General features: G+C 37.6%; 1 protein-coding gene across 1 annotated transcript in view; it reads left to right on the top strand.

Annotated features, from left to right (window-relative positions):
- HYDIN (HYDIN axonemal central pair apparatus protein) overlaps positions 1 to 23874 on the top strand; it is a gene marked incomplete at its 5' end in the record, with an annotated part of 303461 nt that overhangs the window by 21954 nt on the left and 257633 nt on the right. The window contains 2 exon segments of the mRNA XM_080643807.1: positions 7584 to 7708; positions 23395 to 23596. Coding sequence (XP_080499933.1) covers positions 7584 to 7708; positions 23395 to 23596 — 327 coding nt within the window.

The following is a 23874-nucleotide window of genomic DNA, read 5'->3' as shown; positions in this document are numbered from 1 at the left end:
GAGACAATCCTTGACTGCAAGGAACTCTCTTATAAGGTGGGAAAGAACAATTGTTATGAAACTTCAAAACGGTGTCTGATCAGCAGGGCCATGACAAGAGTGACCAGCTTGGGAGGATAAGAAACAGAGGGTCAAGTTCTTTTCTATGACTTAAAAAAGTGTGTATATTGATCTGGACTGCGAACTCATTTTCGGAAGGGCTTTATCTGTGGAAGCCTTTGCTGGTTTAAGGATACATCTCTTCAGAAAGGATTAGCATTTGCTTCTGCCTGGTTCATAAAGGTTAGATTGCATAGACTATTGGTGATTATTTGCTGATTATTTGACTTGGGGGTTCGTGGACTGATAGTGTGAATTCAAACCCCAAACCTGCATAAGACACATGTCCAAAGTTATAAATCCCTAGATAAATTTTGTTCCTTTCTCTCAAAACCAAGACTGACCTTTTTCCTTTTGTTAATGGAGAATGGTTTGGCAGCCCTTTAAGTTTCCCGGTTTTATATGGGGGTTTTGTTATAAGTTCCCTGACTTGACCATGTCAAGGCGGGCTGTTAAAACCCAGGCTTCCAGGTTGCTGGGAGCCCAGGGCAGACCCAGCATTAGCTCAGTGGCTTACAGCTCTAGTTCTTAGTTTCTTCTTCGTTTTTGCATCTTGTGGATTTGCCTTAATTGTTTGCATGCTCAGCCACACATTTATGTAAGTTGTATTTTATCCAGTCTTTCTAGGTATTCCTGGTAGAAGAGTTTTCAGTCTGCTATATTATAGGTAGCAGGGCTGCCGTAATGCAGGTTGAAGGCACATCCCCTGGGAAGGAATTTGTGTTTATCCTTCCACGTGTCCCAGGAGCATCACTGTCTCTGAACCATCTCACGTAGATCTGAGTTTCTGTCTGGTATTGTATGTCTCCTGGTGGAAACACTATTTTTAATATTTCTTTGTAGCATAGGTCTATTGGAAATTCTCCCAGTTTTTATCTATTTAATAAAAAGTATTTTGCCTTCATTTTTTATAGGTATTTTCTCTACATTATAGAACTCTGAGTTGACAGTAATAGATACACATATTTTATTTAGTACTTTAGAGATGTCACTTTATGGTCTATTGGCTTATATTTTTCTCATGAGAAGTCTGCTTATAACTCTTATCTTTTTCCTCTATGTCTTTTTTTTGGGCTGCTTTCAATATTTTTTTTCTTATACAAGTGGGCAAAAGTAGTGATACAAATACATAGTCCAATGATTTACAAATAACTAATAATATGAGAATAAACTGTGTTTTGTGTACACATAACTGTAAACCTACTTTTGCCTACCCCTATATTTGTTTTTTGTTTTTTTTCAGCACTTTGAATATGATGTGTCTAGGTGTGGGTTTTGTGTTTTATTTTTAAGGAATTTATTTTGCTTTTGTTTAGTTTTAGTTTCAGTCTTGCATGGGGTTCTCTGAGCTTCCTGGATCTTTTTTATTTTTGGAGGATCTCAGCTTCCTGGATCTTTTTTATTTTGGGGGGATCTCAGCCACGATCTCTTCAAATGTTTCTTCTACTCCATCCTCTCTCACCGTTTCTTCTGCTTGTGGGGAACTTCTGTTTATCACAGGCGGAACAGTCTGCAGGTGCCCCATCTCCCTTGGGGGCTGGAGATTGTCCATTTTTAGATTTCCTGCCACTTGTTTGCCCTGCAACCTCAGCTCTCTGAATGGTTCAAGAAAACTTGGGATTTTGCTGTTTATCCTTTTTTTATTTTTCATCGTTAGAGTAGGAGAGACACTCTTTCTAGCTTTCTGTATCCTAGGTGAAAGCAGGACCCCGATCTACTTCAGGTAAATCCACCGTCAAAGGCAAAGGAAGAGTTCTTGTGGAAATCAGTGTCTCCTGACATTGTCCACAGCGCTCATACAGCCTGCGCCTGTCGTCTCAGGGCGGGACTCGCGTATTTTGATTGAAGGAGAAGGGAGCAGGTTGTTCAACTGGCTCACTGTGACTTAGAAAGAACCAGTCTTTTTTTATTTAATAAAGGGCCTCCCACAACCACCATCTATGGTTCATGTTACAACTTCCGTTACATTGATATTTTTTCATTAGAAAAGAGAATCCAGCTAAGGTGGGCAAACAAGTGCAGGCAGCACAACCTCCTGGGCTGTTTGGCTGAACCTTCACAGCTACGCGTAAATGACAATTTCTTTACATATCGAGTTCCCGTAAAGTGAAACAAAATCACTTCACAGATTGAATAGTATGAAGTTGCAGGAAAATATCTCAAGCATGTTCATCCGTAGCTATGAATGTGGATCATCTTCCCCTAATATAGAAACGCTCCTAAGGTAAAATGGTGAGCCAACTTAAGGACTAGCTGGGAATCACAAAGACATTAGAAGCGATAGTCCAACATTCCTATACAGATGAAGGAAGTAAGGTCTGAGAAGGGAAATAAGTGATTTATCTAAATCCCCCAGTAAGTTAATAGCAAAGCCTGGATTAAAACAAACATGGCCCAGTTGTGGGCTTCTGTACCTCAGATCCATTCCTCACCCTTTCCCAACAATCCTCAGTGTCACCTTCAGGCTGTGTTAGTCCCCCTAGCCTCCTGAGTCAGCTGGATACCCGCTGGGTTGGGCCACTTGGGGGCACTAGAAGGAGATTAGAGGGTAGGAAGAAGCCAGGATATTTCTCCTCCTCCCTCTCTAGCTTCAGCAGAGTCCCCAGCAAGCAAATGCATTTTCCCTGTGGTTCAAGCCCTTCAGACAAGCCCGCCATGGGTTCCAACTTCTGCCAGGCCCCCAGGACCTGGTCACACTTCCTCCTCATCTCTTGTCTCCAGCCCGGGTGGAAGTGGCTGTTGTTGCTAATCCCTCAGCTATCTCACTATCTTAAATTGGGCTTCTCATCATTCCCATCTTCGGTGTAACCAAGACTCTCAATTAAATTCCCTGCATGCAAATATTTTTGTTTTCCTGCTTAGACTTTGCACAAAATAATAGTTTTATGTGCGTTCCACAGAATGCACGTTTTCTAACCATGCTGTCAACTCTGTGAGCAACTTCAAAGCCTTCCAATAAATCCCTTTTCTGCTTGTTAGTCAGAGTTGGTTTCTGTTGTTTACAGCTGAGAACCCTGATGGTTACAATGAAAAAGGTTGCGGTTGGATGTGTGGCCACATCGTGTTGAGTCAGAATCTCTGGTAGATCCCCTGGCAAGTGTCCATTCTGAAAAGCACACAGGTGATTGTGCTGCCCGACTGGGTTGGGTACCACTATTTCAGTTAATATGGTTGTCAATAGACATGGCAGAGCAGTGGATATAGTTTGAGAATTTGGAGTCAGTCAAACCCAGCATCTCTTCTTGGTCTTTTCTACTTTTAGAGCCAATATACAGTTAGAAATAATATTTCACAGGAAGTATGAAAACATCATATTCGTTTCATTGAAATAATGATTTAATTAATGTTTACTTTCATAAATGGTTAAGTTCATATAAATTATAAAAAAGTAACTTTGTAGGTCTGTTGCTGCCATTAGAATATGAGCTTCTTAAATGCAAGGGTTGTATCTAACTTCAGTTGTGTCCCCAGCATTTAACGAAGTATCTAAAGTAAACAAGTGCCCAATAAATGTGTATAGGCTGCCTAACCAACAATATATCACAAAGGCAAAGCTACAGTATGCTCCAAGTATTATAAAGTAAGCACACTGTTCTTTATATATAAGGGGCCACACTTGCCATAAAATATACAAAGAACATAAACAATTACTCTTCAACTTTATTACAAATTTGACCTAACACTCTAGTAGGTGCCAGAATGACTTGGATGATTTAAGTAGGATTAATCTTGGGAGGTGAAATAGAAAAGATTAGGAAGCAATTTCAAAAATCTAAAACCTCAAGTTAGGAATCAGTTAATAAAAAGCTTATCTAAAGAAAAAGTACTAATATTTTATTCAATATTTAATAAAATAGAGCCAGTATTTAGTCTTCTGCTAAAGCATTGAGTCATTTGGATGGAATAGTTTTAGTTCTTAAGAGCAGTTTGCAGTAGATTGAACAAAAATCTTTCAAAGTCCCTTAAAATCTTTCCTGTGATTTCTCATGATTTTTTCACAAACCAAGTTCCCTCCCTCATCAAGTCTTTGGGATTAATGAGGATGTGATATCAAAACCAAACGCTTTAATAGAGAGAGCCAGCCTTATACCCAGAGGAGCAGTTCTTTCAGCTCTTTGTAAGAGCATTTTCCAATATGCTCTTGATAGTTTCTAGCCTGTTCAGCCTGTCTGCTTTTAGTAAAATGAAGTAAAAAATTAAACTAAAGACAAGGCTTAAGCACCAGAACTTAACATGCTCTACCCAATTACCGTCTGATTTATGGAGAGTGCTTAGGCAGCTCTAAGTAGCAATGGCTATCCCAGGTGATTTTCTAGGTCCTGAAGACATTTAGTGTAATATAAACCCAACCATTAGCACAACAGCAAAGTATCTGTTACCTCTCTTTGGAACTTGGATTGCTGGAGTTCTAGAGAAGGGTCACTTCTGTTTTTCATAGAAAATTAGCTTAGGCTCTGCGATGTAACACTACCCAATTCATTTCAAAACTGTTCTTTTGCTGCCAAGAAATATTTGAAAAGAAAATGAAAGCAATTTCATTTCAGGGTAGGAAGAAAAATATTAGGAACTAGGGAGGCAAAGAAAGAAGAAAATATTACAGTAGATTATGTTTGTTCCCTAACCAGGAAACTGGGGCCGGTTCTCAACGTTTTAGATTCTTACTGGGGCCATAAGGAAGGAAGGAACTTATGAGACTGTGAGATTCAACTTCGTCTCACATGAAGCAGAAATTCTTGAGATACTGAAAGCCCGCTCCTCTTCTGTTCCATTAGGATGTTATAATCACTAATTTATGATTGCAGATATTTTTATTTTCCTCTAAAAGTGGGTTGTAATTGCATCTGACAGCCTCTGCTGAGAGGCTCCTGTGAAGAAAGAACTGTGCCTGGAGTGGTGAGAGACACCAAGGTGAATCTAACAAGGTGGCTTGGATAAACAAAAAGAACTTGAACTTGAAGGCATGCTTCCATTCAGCCTCCACCACTACCTCGCTGGGTAACTTTGGGACAGTTGCCTGACTTTTTGGAGCATCTGTTTCCTCATATTGAAAAATGCAAATAACAACACCTACTTTCTCAAGGTGTTTCTGAGGATTGGGGAAATGAACATATGTAAAGTGCCGGTGTAGTACCCAGCATAGAGTATGTGCTCATGAAATTTTGTTTGCTTTTCCTTTCCTTTCATCTCAAGAGTCTCTAGCTTTTGAGAGGAGCAGGTATGAAAAGTCAGTATAGTACAAGGTGAACTGAAGTAAGAAGAAAAAAAAAAAAAGAAAGAAAGTTATAGCCTCTGAGAGGAAGAAGGCATTATTAACAAGGGGGAGAATTGGGGAAGATTCTATGTAAGAAGCGATGCTGAGTCTGGGCTGTGCTGAGTGACTTTGGAAGGTGTGGGGAATGTCTGTATAGGGGCCGCAGTCTGGCTGGAAGGGAGAGGAGGTGGCAGTGCCAGGGTAGGTTATGGGTGAAGAGACTAAAGTCCTCCCATGCCATCCCGCCCAATCTGACTTGGGATGTGACAGGTGTATGGGATATTTGGACAGATGTCTGTGTTTAATGAGAATGCAAAAACTGCTTGGGAACAGATTGTGTGGGACCTCAAATGCCTAGGACTTTGAACTTTATGACATAGGTTGGGAGGACCACTGAGGTGTTTGAACAAGAGGCTGATGTGCTATGACCTGTGTGTGTTTTGTAAAATCTCTAGAGCAGTGTAAAGCATTGAGAGGAGAATTATAAAAATTTGAACTCATCTAAATACCCAAGATCATCCCCAGACTCATCTTCCACTGAGGGGCTGCCAGTGAGGGGGATAAAAATAAAAATAGCAACAACAAAAATAATGATAAACACTTTTTTTTTAGCACTTCCCATGTACCAGACATTACTTACTCATATCAACTCCTTTATTCCTCACTACTTCATAGGGTTCTGTGGAGTAGGTGCTGGCATTACCTTCATTTTATAGATGAGGAAATTGAAGGTTCAGTGACTTGCCCAAGGTCATGGCAGAGCTGGGTTTTGAACTTATTCCACTGACTGGAGGCCAATAACCACTGCACCCCCGTGCCTGTACAGCAATGTCTGGGGTTTATTGAGGATTGGTGCTGCAGGAGTGGGGAGAGGACTAACATCAAAGTGGAAAAGTAAAGAAAGGAGAGGGAGATTCAAATTCAATGGGGAACAACAGAGAAAAGAAACAATTGCCTGTGGGAGGAAGCACCACAGGTCCCATAGTAATAATCTCAGGTACCACCCGGTGCTACCTTGGCCAGAAGCGCTGCACCCTCGCAGAGAAAGCTTAGGTTTTCGGAAATTAAGCTCATTACCTAAGGGAGGATTTCAGGGTCGGCTGTGATATAAGTAAATAATCAGAAATAGCTTAGCCTGCCAGACATTGCACAATGCAGTACTTTGAAAAGCTAGCAGTTGGAAGAAGTGAAACGGAGCGTGAAAGTAATGAAGTGGGCTGCGTTTCTGATTGGGGAGGAAGAACTCTGCACATTATTTAAGGCACTTCATGATCAGATCCAGCTTCTCTCTTACTACTCCCTTCCAGGGCAATTAAACGAAACTGCTTCCAAATCCACCCTACCTCCCATAGCGTCTACGTGCCCAAATTCTATTTTGAAGACACGGAACTTGTCCCAGTCTGCCTTTTCCAATGCTTCCCACCTTTCTCCAGCTTGCCCTCGCCCGGGAGGCTGGCCTGTAAGGCACAGGTCAGCAGGCTCCCGGCCTCGGGCCTCTGGTTGGGTTCAGGCATTGGGAGCCCCAGCAGGCCATCTGACAGGAGGATGTGAGGTCAGGACACTTCTCCCCTCTGGTGTGTCTTCCCCGTGAAGAGCGGCTGGCTGTCTCCCTTGACTAAAGCTCTTTGCTCCTCCTAAGGTAGCGTTCTCTTGGAACTCTGTGGGTTTAAACCCCATCTTCCTCCTTGGCTCTTTGGGCCAGAGGGGTAACAGCTCTACTGTTAACAGCCTTGTGGTTTCCCTCTGTCCCTCCTCCCGCCCTCCTAACTAGACCCTTCGTTACACTGCCCTCAAATGAACCTTCTGTGATTGGGTCACCACTTGCCTTTGGGGACTCTGATATTGTTTTCCATTATGAAGGCCCTTTTTCTCTGAACTCTCACAAAACTTGATTTTTATCCCTTAAAGGTACTCTTCTTTTGCAGATTACATTATTTGCATACATGTTGTAAATCTGTCCCTTACCGAATCACTCGATGAATGTTAAAGGAATTGCCGAATGGCAAGGACACAAACAAGAAGATTATCGCATCATTTAATTTTCTCTTAAACTTGCTGATCTATTGCCGTTATTTTAACATTAAAACCAAAGTTCTTTCACATTGGGGGGGAAGTTACTTCACCAGCACTGAGTTATAGTGTCGGGACTGAACCATGTACAGATCTAGAGCTCTTGCACCTTCTCCCCTCACACAGTCAGGAACGTGTGCTGATGGTGTCTCGTGTATTGCAGGCCGTTCTCTGTGGAGCCATCCGTTGGAACTCTTACTGTGGGAGAGTCCATGCAACTGGAAGTGGATTTTGAGCCACAGACTGTGGGCAATCACAGCAAACGGCTGATTGTGTATTACGACACAGGTAAGCATTATCCTTTATTCAAAGTTCCGCCTGTTAAGAAAGGTCAGATGGAAAACATGAGGACGCAAAGCAGGAAGTGGTTATTTTGGCTGCATGAGAGTAAGCCAAGATCCACCAGGTAAAGAACAAAAGAATAAATGCCTCCACCAGAAATAATGTTGCGGCAGATATAAATCCCACCTGACTGGTTTCTCCAGTGTTTATGCGCCTGAGAAATACAGGGCTCAGGAAGGAACCTACACCCAGATGTCATGTTAGTAGATTGAGGTTATTTATATGTAAAGGAACTTGAAGATAACTTAATACCCCAGGTGTTTTCCATTTGATTTATTGCTGTATATGTCTGACATTTTGAAAATATAAGTCCCAGTTCAGAATCGTCTTTTGTGTGTTCACTAGTCTATGTAAGATGCAGTTCCTTTAATCCTTAGAATGTGCAAATATCTTACTTTTTTCTTAAATACAGTATAAGACGGTGACTATTGCCACAGCAGTTTCTGGAAGGCCATACCCTGCATAATGATGGAAATTATTCATTTAATTGATGGTCATGTAGACTGCATGTACAATATGCAAGTATCCAAAGTTGGTTTTCAAATTAATATTTTACCATTCCCATTTATTATTTCATATCCTCATTTCCTCCACATTTCTTTTTTAACCGTTCACGTTGAATGATCCAGGTTGTCTGCGTCAGAAGAGCATTCGTTGTAGGGAGAAAACAGAGGTGTACAGCCAGTAAAGAGCAACAGAAGACATTGAGGTCACAGCTCAGAGTTGCTGGCCTTGTGGATGCATAGCTCAGCAGGACAGTTGAAGCCGTTGCATAAGGACACGTGGCTAAGTGGTTCTGGCTCCACATTGCCCAGCATAAAAGCTGCACATAACCAGGGGCACAATCTGTATTTCTTATCTTTTACTGTTGGCCACAGTTCCCTGGCTGCTAGCAAGAGAAACCTAACCTGAACTAGCTTAAGCAAAGGAGAAGTTTGGGCCCATGTAACCCAACAGAGGAAGGTTAAACGCTCGGCTTATAACACATCAGGGACATTGATTTTTTCCGAAGTAGTCGTGCCATTTTACACTCCTACCAGCCAAGAATGAGTTCCAGTCGCTTCACAGCCTTGCCAACACCTGGTGTTGTATTGTTCATCTTAGATATACTAGTGGCATAAAGTGATGTCTTCTAGGGTTTAAATTTTCATTTCTCTAATGATTAATGACGTTGAGCCCCTTTTCATGTGCTTACTAGCCATTCATATATGTTTTTATTATTAATTTGTAAGAGTACTTTATAACTTTATAGTCTGAATGCTAATCATTTGCCAGATATATGTATGGTTAATATTTTCTTTCAGACTGTAGCTTGCCTTTTCATTTCCTTAATGATATTTCTTAATGAGCAGACATTTTTCATTTTGATGAAGTCTACATGATCAGTTTTTTTCTTTTAAGATTAATGCTTTTTGCCTTCTTGCTAAGAAATCTTTGCCTTCTCCAAGATCATGAACGTACTCTCCTATGTTTGCTTTTAGGAGGATATTAGTTTTAGCTTCTATGTTTAAGTTAGTGATTGATCTTTGATTTCATTTTTGTGTATGTGTGAGGTAGGGACCACGTTTCTGCCCCCCCTTCTCCCCCATATGGATTATTAGCTCTTCTCCATTCTATTATCTTGTTCTGAAATTTTAATTAGTTACTCTTTGTTCTAATACTTAATCTATTATTACTCTGTTATTTATTCCTTTTAACCTCTCTTTTATGTTTTCTATTTCTTTGTCTCTGTAGACATCTCTGGATACTTCTTACCTATTCAATAATTTACTCTTCAGTGAAGTCTACTGAGTTTCAATTTTTTAATTATAATTATTTTCATTTCTGAAATTTTTATTTGATTCTTGTTTAAATCAAAGTGCTCTCTACTCTTATTTTTCAAGTTTTCCTTTTATTTTTAAAATATATTAAACTTATTTATACTTATTTATATTCTGTATCTGATAATTCAAATATATTGTCTGTTTATTTATTTATAATTTATTTCATTTGCTGCTTATTGTTACTGATGATTTTCAACCATGTTATCTGTAGGGAGGGGAATTATCTTTTTCTTATACCCTTCTAGGCTTTTAGCTGGGCCCCTGTAACAAAAAAAACAGATTATCAGGAGAAAAGCATACAAATTAATGTAATTTTTATGTGACACGGGAGCCTTCAGAAGGAAATGAAGACTGGAAGAAGTGGTTAAACCCGAGTGCTGTTACCATAGGTGTGAGGAAGAGTGTCAGTTGTGGGGAAATGTGATAGGACAAAAGGGTATGAGCTGTGAGTAGTAAACTTGGGGAAACAGTAAGGCCTCTTTGCTCAGATTCCTCTCAGTGTCCCTCTGTCTTTGCAGATAAGGATGCTCCGGTCATCCAAGTATAGGAGGGCACCTCTCCAATGAAGGTCTTATGACCTGCTTCAGGGGAAAGTAAAAAAAAAATCCTTCCTGCACCTGCCAAGCTGCCATAATTTGGGGTAGTGTGTTCTCAATTGGTCATATCTTATGCTGCTGTGCCTCGTAAATTTTGAATTTAGCATTTCCACGTTGGACGGGCCCTAGACTTTATGGCCTGTCCTAGGAATACAAAACAATAGTTAAAGCAAGAGTTCAAGGGTTAACAAAAGGCTTTAGGGCAAAGACAGCTTTGGCAACATTACTTCCTGCGATTCTTCACTTCACTTTGATGTTCTTATTTTTAAAGTCGTTTAAAAAATATTTTATTGAGTATTTTAGTTATTTCAATCTCCAGTTTTAATTTAATTCTTAAAACTGCCTCTAATTTGTCTTTTTCACATTGTTCAATGTTATTTATAGAGTAGTTCATTCTTCCCCACTACAGGGTTACTTTATAATCCTCTCCATATATCATATTATAAACATGGTTTATTCCTCTGTGTGTTTAGGCTTTCTTTAATTTCAGCAGTAGTTTTCTGAGTAGAAATTTTGAACCTTATAGTTAGATTTAGTCATATATTCATTGGTTTTTTATATTGATGTGACTTTAATTACATTTTAATTATAGTATATATAATTTAGATGCACAGATTTTAATTGTATAGTTCGATGAGTTTTGACAAGTGTAAATACCTGTGTACTAGTAACTACCACCCCATTCAGGATATAGAACATCTATTATCTCAGAAAGTTCCTTCATGTCTTTTCCAGTTAATTCCTTCATCCCCATCTTAGATTTCTATTACCCTACGTTAGTTTTGCTTGTTCTTGGAATTCAAATCAATGTACTGATACAATATATACTCCTTTTTTTATGTCTTTCAGTCAACGCAATGTTTTTGCGATTTTTTTTCATGTTATTGTGTATATCAGTAATTCCCTTCTTACTCCTGAGCAGTATTCCACCGTATGCTCATACATAGCTTATCCATTCTCTTGTTAATGTAACTTTGGAGTGTTTGAAGGTTTGGGATATTATGAATAAACCACTTTTCTACAAGATGTGTGTGTGTGTGTGTGTGTGTGTGCACGTATACTTTTATTTTTCAAGTAAATATTTAGGAGTAGAATTGCTGGATTGTAAGGTAGTTTATATGCTTAAATTTATTAAAAAAAACTTCAAGTTTTCTGAAATGGTTGAAGCATTTTATATTTCCACCAGCAATGTATGAGGATTACAGTCATTCCACATCCTCATCAACTCTTGGTCATTGTCAGTCTTTTAATTTTAGTCATCCTAGTGGATGTGAAGTGGTATCTGTTTTGTTTTAAATTGCCATTTCCCCAGTAACTAATAATGTTGAGTATCTTCTCATGCATTTTTGACTATTTTTATGTCTTCTATTTTAAAGTGTTTGTTCAAGATTTTTACCTATTCTTTTATGGATTGTTTGTCCTTTTGTCATTGCATTATAGTCTTTTATGTATTCATTTTTTTCTTTTATGGCTAGTGTGGTATTTTTTTCTAATTCTATTTTCTAAACTTTTGTGGGTATATCAAAATAAAGTTGAATTTTGTGTGTTGATCTTTTATCTATAGACCTTGATAAATTAACTTATTAGCCCATGATTTATCTGTAGATGATCTTGCATTTTGCATATATATAATCAGGTCATTTGAAGATGATAGTTTCTTTTTCAGTTCTTTTATTTCTTATTGTGTCTTGCACAGGGTAGGCTTTTAGTACCAGGTTCAATGGAAGTGATGATAACTAATGTCCTTCTCTTGTTCTCAATCTCAGAGGGGAAGTGTCAGAGTTTCATCATTTAATATGATATCTTTAGTGTATACTCTCCATCAGTTAAAGAAAATTTTCTATTTCTAGGTTTCTTTTCATCTTGAATGGGTGTTGAATTCCATCAATTACTTCTGTATACATTGAGATTATTACATTTTACTTCACCTTTATTCTTCAAATGCAGTGATTGGTTTTCAAATGCTAAATCCGTGCAATATTCTGGGATAAACCTAAATTTTAAATGTTATTGTCTTAGTTAATCACTGGGTTAGATCTGCTAATAATTTGTTTGATAGCTTAGCATCAAAATTCATAAGAAAGATTAGCCTGTCATTTTTTATTAATATAATGCCCTTATCTTTGGTCTTAAAAAGCCAACTGGTCTCATAAAACAAGTTGGGAATTATTCTCCTTTTTTATTCTCTAAAAAGAATCTTTAAAATTCTTGTTCTTTCTTCCTTAAATGATTGAAAAATTCATTATTCAAGCTATTTGACTTAAAGCTTTTAAAAAATTATTCAGTTTCTCCGTAGACATAGATCTAAGATTTTCTATTTTGTTCTTATATAATTTTTGCTAAACTTTTTCAAGCAATTTTCCTAAGAAAATAAGCGGCTTGCCCAAGGTCACATAACTAGTCAGAAGAGTGCAGTTAGAACCCAGACTCTCAGCCGCATGCAGTGAGCTTCCCACAGTAGTGGGTCATCTCCCCAGCCTCTCACATTACTACATTTGCATTTTTACTCCCATAATCCATTTACTTTGAAATGCAGCTGCATTCTCCCAGTGGCCCTCGGGTCTAGATTTTATGTAAGTATTTGGATTGGTACCATATTTACATTTATCATCCTGTGCTAAAGAAAATGAATATTTGTGTATTAAAAGTTAGTCATCCGTGGAGAAGTTGATTTCCATACCCTGAGGTTCTGGTGTCAACTTGGTTTCCTGAATAAAGTTGTTTTCTAAAGATTGCAGACAGAGGTGAACTATCTTGTAGCAATTTTCCTTACATGAAATAAACAGCTGATAAGAATATGCTTTCATCTTTATTACGGGTTATTAATGACCAGAACCTATAACCAAGATTTCATTAGTGAAAACCATAATGACTGCTTAAACACAATTAATCATGCAGCTCCTCCAAGTTGTCATGATCATTGGCTTCTCATCTCCCTAAATAAGCATCCGATTGAACACTTTGCAGCTGTTTAAAGTAGGGATTAATTTGAGGAGGGAAGTTTAGCCTGGGCTTTTCTTCATACTTTCTCCAACAATGTTCCAGAAGGAGGAGCTTTGATAATCCTTGAGGGGGGAAGTACTCAATCACATTTTTTAAAATATATATATTTTTTATTGATTTCAGAGAGAAAGGGAGAGGGAGAGAGAAGACAGAAACGTCAATGAGAGAATCATTGGTTGGCTGTCTTCTGCACTCTCCCTACTGGGGATCGAGCCTGCAACCAGTGCATGTGCCCTGACCGGGAATCCAACCCTGACCTGGATCATACATAGGTTAATGCTCAACCACTAAGCCAAACCGGACGGGCCACATTTCTAAAACAGTTGTGTTTCTGCCTTTCAGTTGTTGGTCCCCCACTGGATATGTTCTTGGTTAAATGCAGCCAGGAGACTTTGCTTTTTCAACAACCAGAATTTGACCAGTGTCCTAGCAATTAAGAAGACTGAGTATTAAATTTCACCAATGACTAATATGATATTCATTAACGTTTTCCTGAACCAGAACTCTCCTTCCTTTCTTGAGTTTGCCCTTCTGTAGTGGAATCAGTTTGTTTAGGCAATTGATTTTAACCTAGAAATGATTTAGTTACCTTTTATTGTAGCCTAAAACTGAGAAAGAACTGAAGCAACTTTCTGCCTTTGACAAAGAAATCCTCCAGAAAAGGTTAAGAATACAAACACTTAAGACTACATTGGTAACAACAAAACAAAACAAAACAATAATGAATGAACTAGTTCTGTCATTTCAGTAAAACTGAGATGTGAAAAGATTATTTGACCATTATGAGATTAAACAAATGGTTGATAATGTTTAAGTTTTGCATTTTTTCAACTGGGCATAGAGACTTGCACCTAAGGGTTCCAGGTGGTACTAGTATTCAGAACAGGCTTTAGAAAGAGACATTCTTATTGGACCTTTGGTTGCTTGGATGAACCCTAGAAGTAGCAGCACAGCCGTGTGTTTTCATCGGGGCCTAGTGAGGTTGCTGTCATCGTAGAGGTGACGTTAAGCGCTAGCATCATCAGAGCTAATGCACTTATTCAGCATTTTAAAAGATACGGTGTCTCTTTCTGAAGAGGAGATATTTCAGTTCAGTAATGGCAAGTAGGTTTTTTCCCCAGAGGTGTGATGATGTATTATTAAACATATATGCAATAATAATATTAGTACTTCACAGGACAGCTTTATATGGTCATTTACATATTTCACTCTAGTGAACCATAAATAAGTTCTTTTTTTTTCCTTCTAAAAGCCAATAAAGGAATACCAAAATGTAAAATAGTAAGTAATTGAGAGTGATTTAATATCTTGCAGTTGAAGCTGCTAAATAGTACATATCTGAATATACTTATACAGGCTTACCTGCATGAACTTTGTTTCGATTATGTGATTATTATATTATAAATGTGTGCTTTGTACTTTGGAAATCTAACAAAACATAGTTATTGCAAAAGAAGCAAATGTTTTAACATGGCTTGGAGGCAATGTAAATACCACTTGATCTAGTTTTATTTTTCTTTGATTCTTATACCATAGCTTAGGGTAGGGAATAGCAGAAGTTAGGACACACAGATAGTTAGGAATTGTTTAGGGAAGTAGAATGAAAGTTCTGTAAATTACACAGGATGTAAAGACTCTCAAGTTATTTGGTGCTAGTATGTAAAGGGACATTAGAGGACATCTCTTTAACTCCCTTCATTGTAGAGATCAGTAAACTGAGGCCCGGAGACAGTCAATGATTGTATATCTAAGTAAAGCTGGAACTTGAACCCAGGCCTCTGACACATCTGAGACCAGCGCCCTTTCTATAATCCCACACTGCCTTCCATGCAGATTGGAAATACTGATGTTGGCATTGCCACTGGTGTGCCGGGTGAGCTCAGTCAAGTTTCCTAATTTGTTTCTTAAGCCCTTCAAAGCACTTCCAAAGAAGTTTGATTCAGCAATTCACTTGATTTGGTAAATTTGACCCTGCTGTGACCAAGAGATGAGAAATACTCCATCCACCAACTTGTTAGTTTTCTAGAGCCGCGATTTTCAACACTGATGTCCCACAAGAATTGTTAAAACATGCAACACCTGACTATCCAGTCATGGGCACTGACCTCTTTTCCCTTAGATTGTCAAATTTTAAAAAATGACAGCAGCCAATACAACAATAACCAATTGGTGTTAATGAATCAAAATTCTATCTATTTTTTTTGTCAGATCGGCAAAAAATATATTTTTTTGGTATGCCACAGAATTTTAGTAATTAGTATGTGTGCCATGAGATGAAAAAGGTTGAAAATCGCTGCCCTAGAGAATCTAGGGCTCCACTCATATATTTTTTAAACTATCCTCTGCTGTCTGAAAGTACTGAAACCGCGGTATGAAATGTATTGTGTATATAGCTGGCTTCACCTTTTTTGGCAAAATTAGTTTTGTTCATATTTGTTTTTACTAGATTGATAGTGGCAAAACTGGCAAGAGGTAATGAGACCTTCCACAAAATACATCTTTACAAGGACAGAATAAATGATGGTGGCTAATCTCATCTGCAATAACTGCACTGTTCAACCCCAGAAACCCAAAAAGAAACACTGTGGGAACAGGCACTCAAGGACACAGAAGCACTGAGGCACAGCCACCTTATCCAGTCTTGTAGGCCTCACACCTCCATCCTATCATTCTTCTAAGTAGCTCAGGGCTGGGGACCCCTTTTAAGGTTGTCTTCAGGAAAGTGGGTGTAAAAAAGAAGTATTTCAACACCCATAGGGATAAGACAAGAGTTATTGTTTCCTTCACCTGGTGGATCTGATGATTTTTGGAAGATGGTGGTGAAAAAAATGAATATTAGGTCATTCTTGAAAAGAATATAGTTGCTCTTGCTGTATTTCTGGGAAGGAACAGTTTTGTGGTGAGCAACTCCAACGGATGACATTGGTCTCTCTGACCCCCTAGATCTGTGTGAAATAAGCAAACCCTTGAATATTTTCTTTGATTTAAACAATATTTATCTTTATTGTTGAAAGTATTACAGATGTCCTTCTTTTTTCCCCCATTGACGCCTCCTGCGCCCTCCCCAGGCCTTTTAACCAATGAAATACAGGGTGGGCAAAAGTAGGTTTACAGTTTTGAGTCCATGAAACATAGAGTTTATTCTTGTATTATTATTTATTCTTGTATTATATATGTTTCCATATGAATAACTGTAAGCCTATTTCCCCCCTCCCTTTATTTCAAATAACCACAAAAGCACAGACATGATATAATCAACAACCATTATGTTTAACATATCTCAACATTTTGCTATATGCATTTCTTTCTGATGGTTATGAAATGGTATTTTATATTTCTCTTATTACTAGTGCTATCTACAAGCTTTACAATTTTCCTGAGGCCCTATAATCCATTTTTACATTAAAATATTGGATAAGTAATGTATTCATATATTCAGAGATTAAAGCAATATATTTAAAAGTATTTGTTGAAAGGTGTTATTTCCACCCTATCTTATTCATCCCACCTTGCTCTTATTTTATTGGTTTCTTGCATATCTTCCCAGTGTTTTTTACAAATAGATGCAAACATGAATGCATACTTGTATTCCCCACTTATACAAAACAACATACTGTATAAACTGTTCTGAACCTTGTTTTTTCTACTTAATAATATGTTCTGGAGATCTTTCCATATCACTGTGCACTTTTTCATACCTGCACAGTATTCCACTTTAAGCTGTAGCACAGATTATTTAACTGGCCTTCTACTGATGGGTATACTTGGGCTATTTTCACTCTATTGTTATTAAGAACAATGCTGTATTGATTACCATTGATGTTGTTCTGACTTGTCCATGGGATAAATTCCTAAAGGTGGGCCAGAGGATTAATAGTTTTATAATTTTGATAGATATTTAGATCTGTGTCACGAATAGACTCCATGAAGAATGGTACCATTATGCATTCCCCCGCAACAGTGTGTGAGAGTGCTGTCTCCCCTTAGCCTTGACAACAAACTATGTTCTCAAATTTTTGTTTTGTTTTGCCAGTCTGATGGGGGAAATGGTATAGAAATACATCGCTTTTGTATTTCTTTTATTATGAGTGAAGTTGTGCATCTGTTAATACATATAGGGGACCTTTGTATTTCCTTTCTCACAATTCCATTCTTCTATTGGATTGTCTTGTTGATTTCTTTTTTTTTTTTTTTAATAAATCTTTATTGTTCAGATTATTACAGGTGTTCCTCTTTTTTCCCCTCCATAGCTCCCCTCCACCTGATTCCCCACCCCACCCCATGCCTTTACCCCCCGCCACTGTCTTCATCCATAGGTGTAAGATTTTTGTCCAGTCTCTTCCCGCACCCCTCACACCCCCTTCCCCCTGAGAATTGTCAGTCCACTCCCTTTCTATGTCCCTGATTCTATTATATTCACCAGTCCATTCTGTTCTTCAGATTTTTTATTCACTTGATTTTTAGATTCACTTGTTGGTAGGTATGTATTTGATGTCATTTTGTTGTTCATAATTTTTATCTTTACCTTTTTCTTCTTCTTCCTCTTCTTAAAGAATACCCTTCAGCATTTCATGTAATCCTGGTTTGGAGGTGATGAACTCCTTTAGCTTTTTCTTGTCTGTGAAGCTCTTTATCTGACCTTCAACTCTGAATGATAGCTTTGCTGGGTAGAGTAATCTTGGTTGTAGGTTCTTGCTATTCATCACTTTGAATATTTCTTGCCACTCCCTTCTGGCCTGCATAGTTTCTGCCGAGAAATCAGCTGACAGTCGTATGGGTACTCCCTTGCAGGTAACTAACTGTTTTTCTCTTGCTGCTTTCAAGATTCTCTCTTTGTCTTTTGCCCTTGGCATTTTAATTATGATGTGTCTTGGTGTAGTCCTCTTTGGATTCCTCTTGTACGGGGTTCTGTGCACTTCCTGGACTTGTAAGTCTATTTCTTTCACCAGGTAGGGAAAGTTTTCTGTCATTATTTCTTCTAATAGGTTTTCAATATTTTGCTCTCTCTCTTCTTCTGGCACCCCAAAAATTCGGATGTAGGTACGCTTAAAGTTGTCCCAGAGGCTCCTTAAATTATCTTCATATTTTTGGATTCTTTTTTCTTTTTGTTTTTCTGGTTGGTTGTTTTTTGTTTTCTCATATTTCAGATCTTTGGTTTGATTCTTGGGGTACGTTGATCTACAGTTGAGTTTCTGTATATTCTTTATTTTAGACAGTGTATGCTTGATTTCTGACTGGTCTTTTTCCATTTTTTTGGCATTCTCATTAAGGTCCTTGAAGGTCTCACTAAGCTCCTCGGAGGTCTCATCAAGTTTCTCGGCGGTTTTTAGAAGATTCTTGAGTAACCTTATAAATGTGATTCTGAACTCTATGTTGTCCAGTAGTTTGCTTTCCTCCATTTCTTTCTTTCGTGACATGTTTTTTGTCTCCGCATTTTGCTGCTTCCCTGTGTTGATGGAGTGGCTTTATGTGGTAGGTGACCTATAGGGGCCAGTAGCTCAGCCTCCCCAATCACCTGAGGTGGACGCTCTTGATACACCCCTTTGTGGGCTGAGTGCAAAGTCTTGGTGTAGTTAAGCCTTGATTGCTGTTGGTACACTGGGAGGAATTGACCTCCAGGCCAATTGGCTGTGAGGACCCGCTGTGTCTATAATGGAAGAACTGCTGTGCTGGAGACACGCTTATGGTGCAGGACTTGTTTCAGTGGGGCTTTGGTGCTCACTGAGTCTGCCTCTTGAATGTGTCACTTATGGATGTGAGGAGTTGAAATTTGGTGTCTCAGACTGACCACTAGGTACACTGGCTTCTGGATCTCCAATGGGATGCAGGTCAGCTATTGTCTGAGGCCACCCAGCAGGAGCTACAGCGAGAACTACAGTTTTCTCCTCTTTACTTGGGGTTTGGAGGTTTTGGAGCTGTCTGACCAGGGCTACAAGTTTGCTAGGTTAAGCTGCGATAGGGCAGGCCATTCATATGCTAAAGCCGCTACTTGGAGCTTGGGTGGGTTTGTAGGTTGTGCGGGGCGGGGTCTCAGGGTGTCACTAGGCTAGGGCGTGGCAAACAGTGATGGCTGCCAGTAAGCCGGCTCTGCGTCTCCGACCGCGTCCCCGCGTCCCGCGCCCCAGCACAGTAAACAATTATTCCTGCTCGCAGCCCTTCAAGCAAGCCACCCTCACTTTGTGACCCGATGGCAGACAGTCCCGCTTCTCCCCATAGGAGTTTGGGTCCCCCGTGTCTCCCCAGAAACTGGATTTCGGAGTAATCGGGAGCTTGTCTCCCTTCGGGTTGAAAAAAGCAGCGCTCCCAGTCGTCCGTCGCCAGCCTGATTTGTGCGCCTCCGTACCTCAGCTTTTCAGTGCTTGTGCACCTCTCAATGCTGTTTTCTCTTTCCTTCTAGTTGTAGAACTTCCACTCAGCCAGCTTTCCTGTGGTTCTGGGTGATAGACGTTTTGTCTTTTAGTTGTAGTTTTAAAATTGTTGTGCGAGGCAGCAGTTTAGGTGTTTACCTACGCCACCATCTTGGATCCTTCTTCTGTCTTGTTGATTTCTAAGAGCTATTTATATATTTATATATTTAAATATTTAATACCTTTGTCTCAGACACAGTTGTAAATATTTCACCCAGTTCTTCTTTTGCTTTTGCTTATGAACATTGGTGCCATGCAGAATTTCTTTTGTCATTTCTATGTAGTCACTTTTCTAGTCTTTTTTTAGAGGGATGTGGATTTTGAGTCAAAGTTAGAAAACTTTCCCTCTACAGTTATCAAAAAGTTTCCTGTACTTTTATGGTTTCATACTAAACACTGAAATATTTGATTCATTTGGCTTTTATTCTGATGTTGTTTTCCATATGGTTGCTAAGTTGTCCCAATAGCACTTTTTTAAAAAACAAAATTCATCATTAAACCAATGATTTGAGATGCTGTCTTTATAGTATAATACCTTCCAAAAGTATTTGGCTCTGTTTTGACATTTTATTCCATTCCACCCATTGGTCTGTCTCTTCATGCTGTTTTAGTTACTGAGACTTTATAATATATTTTAATTCTATCAGTTCTTGTTTTATTGAGGTTTTTTTTTTAAATAAAAATGTGTTTTGAATTTTATTAGATTCTTCTTCAGCATCAGTGGAGATTATATAATTTTTTTTCCCTGGATCTATTGCATATTAATAGATATTTTAATAGTGAGCCATCTTTGCATCGCTGAAACAAACTCCACTTGTTTGCACATATCATTCTGATAATGTGCTGATGAATTATGGTTACTAATTTTTTAAATATAGGATTTTACATTGATATTCAGAAGTATAATCAGTTTATATATTGGCCCTATTGTTTTATTTTTGTCAGGTTATAAGAACAATGTTATACTGAAAATTTAATGTTGGAAATGAAGAATTAATTGTGTTAGTTTAATAATAGAATTGATACGACAGAAGACAGCATTAGTGAGCCTGAACACAGGTCAATATAAACTACCCATACTGAATTACAGAGAGAAGCAAAGAAGAATGAGGGGAAAAAGAACAGAAAGCAAAGGCTATGTAGATATGAGACACAATCAAAAGGTCACCATATATGTGATTAGAGACTTAGAAATTGAGAAAAAGATGGAATAAAAAATATTTTAAGAGATAGTGGCTGTGAATTTTCCAAAAATGATGAATGACATTAATCCAAGGTTCACAAAGCTCAGAAAACTCTTGGTGGTACAAATACTGCTGAATACTGAAGCAAAGAATATAAAAATAGTTAGAGAAAAAATACACTTATCTTAAAAGGCACACTAATAATACTGATTGATGGCAAACTTTACACCTGAAATTATGGAAGCCAGAATACACTAAAATGGCATTACTCAAGAGCTGGAAGAAAAAATATTGACTTAGAATTCTTTATACATTGAAAATATTTTTAAAAAGTGAAGACAAAACAGACATTTTTAGGCAAAAAATGCTGAAAATTATAGCACTTTTTGTTGGCATTGTTTCTCCTTATCATATTGAAGAAACCATTTCATTGTTTTTTAGTTTCCATTGAAAAGTTAGCTGTAATTCTAACCATGGGTCCTTTGAAGGTAACATCTTTTTCCCTCTGCCTACTTTTAGGATTTCTTCTTTGTCTTTGATTTTCTTTAGTTTCACTGCAATTTACGTATGCATGAATTTCTTTTAATTAATTCTACTTCTCATTCATTGGGCTTTTTGAATTGTAAACTGATGTCTTTAATCAATCCTAGAAAACTCTTAACCATCATTTCTTAAAATATCTTCTTTGCTTCGTTATCTTTTTCTTCTCCCGAGTTTCCAGTTAAACACTTTACACCATCTCACTTCATCTGCCTAGGTGTTTACCCATTCATTGTGCATTTTCCATATAGTTTTATTTCATCATATTGCCTTTTGTATTTTCTGGACCATCTTTTTTCACTAATTTTTTAAATAAAATTAACAAAATTCTTAGGTATATTCTTAGAGTTTTTACATTTTTGGTTATTTTATTTTATTTCTATGAGAACCAAGAATGTGGCTCTTTTTCAAATTCTCTAGATTTTAAAAATTTCCTATTTCCTTACATATAGTTAAGCTCATCCTTTTTTTTCTTTAAATTACTAAGCATAGTTGGTTTATAGTCTATCTATTATGATTCTACTATCTGATTCTTTGTGGATCTGTTTCTGTTTGGCTTGTATCTTCAGGTTCTAACTTATGGAGTTAGTTGTTTTGTTGTTATTTTTTTTTTAATATGTCTCCTTATGTTTGGCTATATATTTTTTTTGTAATGTTGAAAATTTTGAAACTTTGGGTGCAAGTGCCTTTCTCCAAAAAGAAACGAGTTGTTTTTTTTGGTGTTTTTTTTGGAGAGCAAAGCTATCCCATGACCACCAAATTTAATGCTTGATGTTTTCTGAAAAACATAGACAATTCCAGTATAATATTTAACTCTGAACTAGGACTACCCTCATCTTGACTATACAGTTCTTTAAGGATTGAGGATCAGCTTATTGTGGGAGGATCTTTTTTTCTTTTTCATCTTAAGTTTTCCCTTTTTTAGGCTTTGATTTCTATCTTTCCTGCCCTCACAAGAATGGTAGCTCAAAATTGCCAAGAGTAGCATGTCCTCATGTCAAAAAAATTCTTCCATGCTCATTTATTTCTTTGGATCCTGTTTTTCCTTTAATTTTGGCCCAATAGTTCCTTTTTATCATAATAGCTCTGAAGTGCCTTTAAGAAGATGTTTATTCATATTTTGTTCAGATATTTAAGTTATTTTATCAGGAAATATACATATAAAATATATATTGTTGTCAGTTTACTAACTAGCTGCTTTGTTCATACAAATGTGAATGGAAAAAAATGTTTGCTAAAAAATAAAGTGCAAATGATTATGCTTTCTGGATGCTGATTAAAGCTTTAGCAGTACAGATCAACAGAACATTCATAGTATCTAAGCATTTTCTTTTCTATTTCCTGTGACATTACAGAGGGCAGATAGAGTATAGTGTGTAGGTTTGTGTCTTCTTGGAAATGGGGCCCTCATGTATACACCTAGAATTAAGGCAATTGTGCATCTTAAATGAAGTCTGAGATAAATTACTATGTTGAATGAAGGTGTTCTTAACATTAAAATAATTTTAAATTATAAACATAGCTTTTGTCTTTCTATTTTTGTAGTGTGTGTGTTTCATTTTTGTTTTAGTTTAATTGCCATTATTTAGGGATGTGGCTTCTCTTAAGTAGTCTGTTTTCTATTAATGAACTTATTGAATCTCCTTCCTAATTCCCTTTGATTTGGACTTAGATCCTCTCATGCTGAGCAGCTCTTCCCAGATATACTTGGTACAGTTACTTTAAGAATCAGAAATCCAGCTCATGTTTGAGATGGAGATGAGGCAAATGGTTATAATTCTAGAACTCAGTTGACCTCATGGTTGGGCTGCAGGATTTAAAACTGTCACAAAGAAGAAAAAGTCTTATAGCAACTACCACAACAACTCATATTAAGCAAGATTTGATTCTTTATAATTGCACCAAACATAATTGAAGTTTACTAATCATATCTGATCTTTGGATTGATGGGGAAAAAGAATGAAATGTGTAATGCTTGTGCAATCTTCCCTAACTTCACCTTTGGGGTGAGGGGGAGGGATTAGCCTAGTCATATCATTCTAGAACAAATCTCAAAGTGTTTACTTTGTTAATTTCTAGGTGAAAAAATGTTTGTATCTCTGTATGGAGCTGCCGTAGACATGAATATAAGGCTGGACAAGAATTCTTTGATCATTGAGAAAACCTACATATCTCTGGCCAATCAGAGAACTATCACTATTTACAACCGCAGTAACATCATTGCCCATTTCCAATGGAAGGTATTTGCTACCCAGGAAGAGGAAGATAAAGAAAAGTATAGGTTTGTAAGAAAAATCACCTGGGTGCTGTAATTTGGGGAAACACAAAGCTCAGTTATTATGAAAAAGCAGTGACTTTCGTGGTAACTTTTTAACCAACTCAACAATGTCAAATTTTTATAACTTGGTTCCAGTGTACAATGCTCATTTTTTCATTGAAAGAACTTGAGTTGAACTATGTGGGACACAATGTTTTCCATTATCAGTTAATCTTAACCTGGTTATAATTTATCAGTAGCCAAACTACTGGATTTTGAAGACCAAGTATAAAATTCTTCAC

Source organism: Plecotus auritus (genome assembly GCF_963455305.1).
Source record: "Plecotus auritus genome assembly, chromosome: 10".
Classification (NCBI taxonomy): Eukaryota; Metazoa; Chordata; class Mammalia; order Chiroptera; family Vespertilionidae; genus Plecotus; species Plecotus auritus.
The sequence above is the reverse complement of the archived record's forward strand: the minus strand, read 5'-3'. Positions and strand labels throughout refer to the sequence as shown.